The sequence below is a fragment of the Vicia villosa genome, linkage group LG6, assembly GCF_029867415.1.
Source record: "Vicia villosa cultivar HV-30 ecotype Madison, WI linkage group LG6, Vvil1.0, whole genome shotgun sequence".
NCBI classification, from domain to species: Eukaryota; Viridiplantae; Streptophyta; class Magnoliopsida; order Fabales; family Fabaceae; genus Vicia; species Vicia villosa.
In genome coordinates this window covers 130679472-130690482 of record NC_081185.1, presented here as the reverse complement: position 1 = coordinate 130690482, position 11011 = coordinate 130679472, and the positions used below count along the sequence as shown (strand labels likewise).

General features: G+C 31.6%; 1 protein-coding gene across 1 annotated transcript; it reads left to right on the top strand.

Moving 5' to 3' along the window:
* Positions 1-5528: 5528 nt before the first annotated feature.
* Positions 5529-7795, top strand: LOC131614668 (uncharacterized). The gene is made up of 2 exons (XM_058886227.1): positions 5529-5656; positions 7525-7795. The coding sequence occupies exons 1-2, from the start codon at positions 5529-5531 to the stop codon at positions 7793-7795; spliced, it is 399 nt and encodes a 132-aa protein (XP_058742210.1).
* Positions 7796-11011: the final 3216 nt, after the last annotated feature.

Genomic DNA, 11011 nt, shown 5'->3' with positions numbered 1-11011 from the left:
GTGCTATGATTATTTTCTTTTAAGGATTAATCCAATCTATATTTGAGCTTCAAGATGGGTATGGTGTGGTTATTAATGTACCTTCATGAGCAATATGATCCAAAGACAATACACAGGAATGTAAAGGTTGTCAACATGCTGCTGGTTGATGATTACGAGGCTATTGTTGGTGATTTTCAACGTGCTTCATGAGCAATGGTCGATGCTATTATTTATTTCAAATAGTAGGATGTAAATAAAATTTGCAGTATGAACACATCAGGAAAATATCATCTTCAATATGCATCAACTTTGCGTTTGTATTTATAGGTGTTATACCCTAATTTTTAACCATAAGATCACTCAATCATTTTTTCATTCATACAATACATCAAGATCATAATCTTGAGAGTGACCATTTAGTTTTGTGCTAATCTTTCCTTTGAGGGATCACCAATCACCCATGTTTGATTATGTTGTGAATATTTTTTATGTACTAATATCTAACCAAAATTCAAAAAAAAGGATATCTTGTGTCCTTCAATGCTCTGTATATTGTAGGTGTTTAGCCAAGTGCATTCTTCTCCTCTCCTAAATTATGGTTTTAAGGATCAACTCTCAAGTAACTGGCTATTCATGGAAGCTGAATGGCTTAAACTTCAAATTAACACTCCTATCATTAAAGTGTTGTGTCTTGAGCATCTTTTAACTTCATTTGATCAATTTCATCTCAAGATCATGTGACTTGATTCATCAAGAAACTCCATAGGTGCATGTGTTTATTTCCATGGCTTCTTCAAAAAGTTTCATCAAGCTATGAGCCTCATCATCAATTTTGCTTTAAGATAACATCATTTTAAGTTCCTATGTACCTCATCATGCCTTAGACTACAAGCAGAGTTCAAAAGTTTCAAAGTTGATTCAAGATGTTTGACCTAATTTAGCAAGTTCACGATTCTATGATCAAAAGGGCATAACTCTCATTTTTCAACATTTGGAGTGCTTATTTTTACAAAAGACTCTCCTTGACATCATCAACAATTTCTCTTCACAAGTCAACAGATAATTTTTATGAAGAAAGCCATCAAAGATGTGAAGACATTATAGGTCCTCCTTGAAAGCTCAAAGAATTTTATGTCAACTTCAAAAGATCATAACTTGCTCAATTTTTATCATTTTGAGCCCACTCTTTTTGTTCAATAATCTTGAGTAAATCTAATTTAAATCACTTTCAAGGTTCAAGAGATAATTTTTCATGGAAGGTCATGAAAGATCGCAAGAGATTAATGGTCATCTATGAAGTTTTCAAGATTTTTTTAGTAACTTCCCAAGATCATAACTTACTCATTTCTCAATATTTTTTAGTGCCTCTTTTTTCTATGAACTCTTATTGATGCTCTATTCAAATAATCATTGAGGAAGACCTGGGAATTCTACAAAACATTATAGGTCATTTTGAAGCCTTATACTTAGAAATATTTCTAATTATAAAGCTCATCTAGTTTTTCCTTATTTCAAAGATGCATAACTTTGTGTTCAAATGTCCAAATGGAAACTTTCTTGGAAAATTATCTTCCTTGTAGCAAGATCTTTCAATTGCAAAAAAAAATGACATAAAAAAGCCTCCTACATTGTGAGTTGTGCGTTGATGAACAAGGCAGCTTGAAGCTGATTTTTCCACCATGATCAGTTTGCAAATTCATTTGAAACTTGATTAATTGGATGAATTAAGGTTCAAATTTGATCTAAACATGTTTAGAAACCTTCCTGAAGATGATTAGTACCTTGAAACTCAAGTTTTGGCTGCGTTTTGAGTGAATTGCAAGTCACAAATTTCATGCTTCGACCTTCACACAAATTCACCCAAATTCTCATCATTTCCTACGCTTCTTAATTCCATCAGCTTCCCTATAAATAAAGGATCATTCCTCATTCATTTCCCAAGCTTTTGATAGCCAGCAGACCCCTGCTAAGATCTATTCAAACTCTTAAGCTTAGAAATCGTTTTTTCATTTCCACACCTCAATCACTAAAATCTCCATTCAGTTAGCTTCATTGACCTTCATTGAAGCTAATCAGACCATTCGAAAGAAAAATCGTGCCTCCATTGAAGCTCATCAGTTTAGTTTTAGAAGGTTTCAAGTGAAATTTGTTCAGGTAGAAATCTTCATCAATTCAACTCAAACTTTTGTCTAACATGAAGCTCTTGACTCATTGATACTCATTGCACAATTAATTTTGAGATTTGGCTTCGTTCGGTACGATAGTTTTCAAATTCCATTTTAAAACTTCTTCTGGTTTTCTCCAAATCGAGTGAGTTGTGTTTTGAATAAATATTTTGCAAGGATGTGGTTGAGATTGGTTGGATAAGACGAGTTCAATGATACTACTAGCATTTGATTTGGTTACCTTTTGAAGGACCTTCGAGCCGTGCTACCGTGCACTGGTCATCAATGTCCCTTTCTGATATTTGTATGGAGGGTGTGCTAGGAGCAACATAGGTCGTGTTAGATTAAACAATCCAGTCGCACTCCCTTCTGGTTTTGTATGGGAGGGTCGTGCCGAGCCAAACACATGTTTTATCTCCTGACAAGGGTAGCTCGTGTTAGAACTCATGAATCCCCTATTTTATCCATTTTCTAACCCTATTTTATCGTTTGGACATGAATTGTTTCATACGATTGAAAGTGAGCAAGCATTGTCTAAGATGATTGACAGAAAACGCTTAGAAACTCACTTTGATACTTGTACGATATAAGAAACCATAGTGGGTGTTAAGAACTCATATTCACCATAATTCAAGTATATAATATCAAGAGCGTCCGAAAGATCTAAAAACCATTGATACGCATACGTATTAAATAATGCATAGTGATACAACATAAATTGTGAGAAGTTGATGATTCAATTTACAATGATAATAGAGCTAGTCTTTAGGTTAATTCACTTAGGGTAAAGTTGTAAAATTTTAATGATGTGTACATGCATACCTAAATGATAATATCTGGTAAGTGAGGAAACCCTAGGATTAAACATAGAATCCATTGGTAAGGAAAACTTAGAAAGTGTTATGACACTTCGATCCTTGGTAAGAACCGATATGATGAATTTCAGATAATGAGAGTTGTATACGTGAAAGGCTTGATTCATATTTCTTGTCGGGAGTGTATTTTAAAAGAGTAGGACCATGAGAGAAATAAGATAGGTAAACCCAAATGACCTTACCTTGAGGGATACGTTCCCAAAAGAGAGAAGGAAAGTAAACTTGTAAGATTTTACCTTAGTGGGCAAAAAATATTCATTGTAAAGGAAATTCAAAATACTAGATGGCCCAGAGTTTAATCAAGACTTTGACATTAGAAATCTACAACTCCTATTGTTTTACATTGAAAGTGTTAGTAGGTCATCATCCATCATGTGTTGTGTGAAGCTTATATATGCTTCGTTCCTTAGTTTTCTTGATTAGCATGTGAGTGTAGTACTAGTGAAACGAGAATAAGAATAGTAAACATTGTAGATCCAAGTGGACTCAAGGTTTAGTTTAGAACTCCTTGTGATTTTGAATCTCACCCCATCCATGTTGTTTTCAAGTAGATTGAGGCAATAGAAAGGTAAAGACAATATGGCATAAGCTGAAGATGGAGATGTTTCACATTTTTGTTTCTATTGTATCTGATCTTCTGTAGTATTTTATGGATATTTGTTGTAATTCATGTCTTCCGCTTATATTATTTTGTAATGTGCATGACTTATGATATCACTTAGACACTTATGTATGGATTTTAGTATCCCGTTAAGACTTAATATAATGCTACTCTAAATGTTTATTATATTGGGGGTGTTACATTAACTTTTTCTAACTAGATCCATCCTAAAAATAATTGGTGGTGTGCGCCAACATGTGAAATCATACAAAGAGAGGCTAATATTGGCAAGGGTTTCATCAAATTGGTTTCCTTCTCTAAAAATGTGAGTGATTAGAAAATGAATTGAGTTGGTGTTTATTAGTGTTTTTTTGTAAACAATCACAAGTTTACTATGCTTGTGAGATTAACACGAAAAATCTTGAAAGCAATTTGTGCAAATTAAAACTAATGTGCGTGAATTGAATGCAACTATTTGTATGAAAAAAAATATATGCAAAATTTAAAAAAGATAAATTTTGATAAATGACAAAGATATAAATTTTAATAAATTACGTTAAACAACAATAATAATAAGTGCTTCATTTAAGGAAACGAAATGACCAGAAAAATAATGACGCAGATACATACACGTTTCTCACAAATTGTTTCACTCTTTCACTTGGATACTTTAGTTCTATAAAGCTTATGTACGAAATTATGTGACTCCGATTACAATGTATGATTCTCGTACTTATACTACTCTAAGATAAATGTCAATGGTGGTTATCCTTCAAGCATTCCGACACGTATCGTCTTGTTTCAAATTTGGTTTCTGATCGTGTTACCACATTTCTTCTAAAATGAAAATGCTAACTAACCACGTTCCACATTGACAATTGCTTCGAACTCCCTAAAACTGCTCTTTCTAGTATCTGGTTTTATGACTTCATCGACGTACCTCTTGAACGAGTCCTAGACTTTTAGAAAATCTACCAAGTCTTTGTCAACCTCGTCGAAGCAACCGTCTTGTCAAAGCAGAACATACCTCTCAAACAGGGGCGGAGACAGAGGAGTATTGGGTATTCCCTGGAATACCCTTCATTTTTAATTTTTTTTACTAATTTATCCTCCCCTCTTTTAACCCCTTTTGTTACTACACTTTGTTATTTTAGGTTTAACAAAACAACAACACTCCCAATCTAAGTAGCAGCTGAATCAACATCTCTCTCCCTATAAGTTTCTCTATTTTTAATTTATCAAATTTTCAATTTAACTTAGTTTAATCCATTGAAAGTATGTGATAATGGTGATGTCATTTGCAATTTCAAATTCAACCCAATTGAATCAATTGAAACTTTATACAATGATAGAGCAAGTAATATGCGTGGTCAATTTGGAGGTTTGAAGACTTTGATTCAAAATAAAAATCCGCAAGCCTATTATGTCCATTGTTTTTCTCATCAACTTCAATTGGCTCTTGTTTCAATGGTGAGAAAGCATGAAGATGTTGATTGGTTTTTTTGTGAAGTGTCTCGTATTGTTACTTTCTTACGGTCATCTAACAAAAGACAAACTCTACTTCGGAATAAACAAGTTGCTCATTTTGCAAATCTAATTGAAAAAGAATTGGTGAAAACTGGTACTGGTTTAAATTAAGAGTTGTCCATTGCAAGAGCTAGTGATACACGTTGGGAATCTCACTTTCAAACTCTTAATAGGTCGGTTGATTTGTTTACTCCTATTATTGAAGTGATCGGAGATTTGAAAAGTGATAGTCATTCTAAGGGTGAACCAAAAAGTTTGTTACTTGTTATGCAAACTTTTAGTTTTAAGGTTATGTTGCACTTAATGGTTGAGATTTTATCTTTGACAAATAATTTGTCACAATAATTGCAAAAGGGGGATCAAGATATTGTGCATGCCATGGAACTTGTCCAAATACGCAAGAAAAAGTTGCAAGAATTTAGAGATGGTGGATGGGAAACACTTTATGAGAAAGTTGTGGCTTCTTGTGGTAATGTTGAAATTGATGTGCCGGACATGGAGTCTCGGTATGTGAAAGATAAGAGGTCCAAACGAATTTCTCCTTTTGTTACAAATTTTCATTATTTCAATAATGATTGATTCTTACATGTCATAGATGTGGTATTGGAAGAGTTGAATGATCGATTTACACCTGAAAATACTGAGTTGATCAATTGTTTTGCTTGCTTGAGTCCTTGTTATTCATTTGAATCATTTGACATTAAATCACTTGTGAGATTGGCAAGATTGTACCCAAATGACTTTGAGGATCTCACAGATAAGGAATTGTCTAGTGAGTTGGAGACTGATCGGTCACCATTTCTATTAAGTATTTGTCTTTCATCCGGCACAAATTCATCATTTTGGTAACACATTTGGTTGTTGTTATTTCTTTTAAGTTAAGTTTATCATGTTTATTAATTTATGGTATTGCATTTCATTTTGTTTAGAGTTTATGTTAAAAGACCCTCTTTATGCCTTCGTTTGGTAGTGTTAGTATTTCAGGTTGATGCGTGTGATCATAGGAAATAATGGTCAAACTTTGGGGACTCTGGTAGGCTGAGATATGGAAGTTTTTGAAGAATCTTGAAGTCAACACGGGCCCCCTTGTGAATCAACACGGCCCGTGTTCAAAAGCTTCAAGAATGCATGAAAAATGTTGAAGTCAATGGATCAACACGGGCACCCGTGTGAATCAACACGACCCATGTTGATGGGCCTGATGCAAAACACAAAGCCATGTGAGTCAGAAGATTGACACGGGCACCCGTGTGAATCAACACGGCCCGTGTTGATGGGCCTGATGCAAAACACAAAGCCACGTGAGTTAGAAGATCGACACGGGTACCCGTGTGAATCAACACGGCCCGTGTAGATGGATGCGGACAAAAACTTCACTTTTTGATTTGTTTTATTCTGTATTGTATTAAGGGTACTTTGGACTTTTTGATGACATTGAGACTGATACTGAAGCTACTTGAACGAAGTTTGTGTAAGGAGAAGGGGACTTTTGACAGACTAGAGAAGAGAATACGATAGAAGATTGGAGAAAGCAAGGGTTTGGGAGAGAAGAAGATCTTCATGAACGGAAGCAATTGAAGATTTAAGCTCCTCCAATTTCTTGTAATGTCTTTATTCCATATTTTGTTTTCTTTGAATACTATGAGTATTTAAACCCCCCAATGCTAGGGGGTGGCTCTGATTTTACTTTGTAATGACTCTGAGTTTGTAATTGCAATAACTATCATTTTTTCTCGTTAATTTATTCTCTTGATGTTTCTAGTGCTTTTCCTTTCAGACAAATTGAAATTGATGTATGATTATCATTTAGGTTAGACCACCATTGATAATGCTTTCATGAGAATATGTTATAATAGATATTACCTAGGACTAGGAATACCTCATAGCAATCGGATATTCTTGATAACTTAATTGCTTGATTTCATTGTAAACTTCTAAGTACTTAGGGTTTAGGATGAAGGATCAAAGGTTTTTTCACTAAGGACTTAGGATCAAACAACCTTAAGAACCGATAATTGATTATTGAAAATAAGTTGTTGCAATAGAAATTCCAGAGTTGTTATAGAGTTAATCATCCACTATCCCTAGCATGTTACTCAAATTTGTTAAAGAGTCAATTTCATTTACTGCTTATTCTACTTTTCGCTAAGTGATAATCACCAAACAAAACCCAATTGAAGTTTTTGTTTAATTGAACCTTTAATTGAACTCATTATTCCTACGCAGTCCCTGAGATCGATATTCGGGGAATTTTCCCTATTATTACAAGAGGAAAAATAGTACATTTGCTATTTTACCGATCAAAGACTTGTATTGAGAGTGTCAAGATGGGCGATCACTTTTCCAATTTGACTGATATCTCGGAACTTTGTAGGACTCTTGTTCGAACAAAGAAGCATAAGACATTTAGGTTTGTGTACACACTTGTCAAACTAGCTTTGTCCTTACCGGTGGCCACTGCAAGTGTTGAGCGAATGTTCTTGGGGATGAAATATGTTAAGAATGAGTTGAGAAGTAGAATGGCTAATTCATGGCTAAATGATTGCTTAGTAAAATTTGTGGAGAAAAAGGTGTTTGATACAATCGATGATACGGATATCATCAAGCGTTTCCAAAGAATGAACAAGAGAAGAATGCATTTATGATTAGACTAGAATGTTTTCTATTTTTGAGTTGTAATTGAAATACTAGTACATTTTTATTAAGATTTTAAACATGTTTTAGAGTGATCTTAATCTTGTGGATATATTCTTGAGATTCTTTCAAACCAGACCTATCAAGTTATCCAAAGCTTCTTAATCGGCATGACTGATTCTGTCGAAGCTTTCTAATGAATGTTCTAGCACTTAACGTTTTTCAATGCATCATTCTTTATTAACTTCTTTTTAGAGTCAATTTCAATCTAGAGAAAAATCCAGTTTCTTTTAGAAGCATTTTTAATGTCCAGAATAATGCTCCTTTTCTTTTTGGCTTTATACCACCGGTTTAGTCCGGTTCGGGGGCGAGTTCTGGCATCAAGTGGTTCCACCCCCTCCCGATCGCAGTTGCGAGGGATCGAACCGTGGTTCTCCCTACCAAGTCCAGCGCCAATCACCACTGGACCAACTAACGATTGGTAGAATAATGCTCCTTAGCTCTGCATATAAGTACCGAGATTTTCAGCAATGCATTTAATACACTCATTAGTAGCAATGCATTTAATACACTCACAAGTAGTAGTTTCCAAAAGATGAACCATTTGTATTGCACTTAATCCAAATGGACCAGAGTTTCCAAAAGAGGAACTATTTGTAATGCACTTAATCCAAATGGACCAGAGTTTTCAAAAGATGAACCATTTGTATGGGTAAAGATCCTCTTCATTTCTTAAAAGAAATGGAAAAGTCCATTACTATAGTTTTAATGTATAAATGTGTAATTAATGTCACAATTTTTAGAAATACGTACAAATATGTCTTTTATTTATACTAAAACTATAGTAATTGACACCTCCCTTTCTTTTAAGAAATGGAGATGATCCTTACTCTATTTGTATTACACTTAATCCAAAAGAAATTTAAAGAGCGTCGTATTACAACTTCAATTTGAGGTGCTTTAGGATAGTAAATCTAAACCTTAAAGGCTTTAAGGATTGAGAAATCTAACATTGATGGGCCAGTTGCTAAACAAGTAGAATTGTCTGTTAAAGAAATCGAAACAATGATACTAGTAATATGTGTGCAACAATAAAAATAAATTACTTATTTCAAATTTAGTTATTACAATTAAATTATATAAATTAGTTTCAATAAAAATAAAAATTGACTAATAAAATGAAATTATATAAATTTATTTCAAAAGGGAATAAACATTTCACTAATCAATAAAATAATAAAAATTAGTACAACTGTGCTAAATATTCGATTAATCAATAAAACAACAACCATTTGTTTTTTTTTTTTTGACAAGTACAACAACCATTTGTTAAAATTGAATCTGCAACAAATTACCTATCCACTGGGCTAATCATTCGCTCATGATAGTTCCTCAAATAAAACAACGTATATTTGCAATTTAAATATATATTTTATAAGCATTATTGCATAAAAAAAAAAAAAAATGTCTCATCCCACCTCTATACATTCTCATATATTTCTGGCAAAATTTTATTTTTTTTCTTATAATTCAAAAATACATTTTCGAATACACTACATTTTATTTTTTAAAGTATTTTCGGAGATTTATCTCCGAATTCACCAATTTTTTTTTTTTTTTTGCAAAAACTAGTATTTTTCGGAGATACTCTGAAATATCTCAATATTTGATTTTGGGATTTTTCAGATATGCATTTCCGAAATAACTCAGAATTTATAAAAAAAATTAAAATCAACGGGAATCAATTGTATTAATTATATAATAACAATAATCAATAATTTAACTATAATAAATATTTAGTTGGTAAAATTCATTGTTAGTATAATGAATATTTTTTTATCATAAATTTTTTAATATAATGAAATTATTTATTACAATTTATATTATAATCAATATTTATTATAATCAATTCTTTAGTATAATAAATAGTTTAATGCGTTCTTTGACGAAAAGGAGTTGAGCAATATTTAACCCAATATTTTTATCTCTGTTTTAAAAATTTTATATTATTTTTCTTTCTCAAATATTTGACATGATTTTACTATAAAGGAATCTTAGTTGGTTAAAAAAACATAACTATATATGGAATATTAAAAAAACTATTGAATTAAAAAACTACTGAATTAAAAAACTACTGAATTTTAAATATTCTTTTTTGTAATAATTAATTATTCAATTAATAATATAAACATTATATTTGAATTAAAAAAACTATTGAGTTTTAAATATGTATTTTTTGTAATATTTAATTATTCAATTAATAATATAAATATTATATTTGCATAAAAAAATTATTGATTTAAAATGAAATATATTTGATTATATATTTTGATTAATATGATTAGAGGAGGGATATTCTTACTCCAAGAGTAAGTTATCAAGACTTACTCTTCATCATGACCATTGATTCTTTTCAATCTAATGGTTAAAATTAATAAGTAATTAAATGTGGAGAGAGAAAAATAATACTCATTAACTTTAACCATTAGATTGAGAAGAATCAATGGTCATGATGAGGAGAGGAGTAAGTCTTGATAACTTACTCTTGGAGTAAGAATATCCCTCCTCATATGATGAGGAGGGATATAAACTCTTGTCAAATATAATATTTAAACTCTTGTCAAATATAAACTTTCTAAATATAATTATAAATATGAATCACTATATTTTAGGACAAAAAGTTTTATAATAATAACAATGGAAAAATATATATTATTTTATTAAAATTTTCTATAAGAGCGATAATTTACTTTTAAACCATTTTATAATATATACACCTCTAAAAGTGATACTCATTTAAAAGATAATATATCCCACTCACATTATAAACTAACTTTACACATACAACAAATCAAAAATCTTACACTTGTCATGTCATATTATTTTTTTAAAATTAAAATTGTGTTTTAATTTGATACATACAGAGACGGATCTATATGGTACACATTGGGGGCACTTGCCCCGACTAACATAGGATAACTTGTTATATTTTGTTTCCTTAATTGATATTTTTCATATTTACTTCTATTAAAAGTTTATTATTGCCCCCATTAAGAATATTAAATTTTTATTTTTCGTAATAGAATATTAAATTATTTTGCTTGTCGAAGGTTATATGTACAAATGATACGATGACTAAATAAATTATGATTGTGGGAGCACAAGAATATATGTATTTTAAAATTAAAATAAACCATACCAACAATTATAAAAGAAAATATATAGAT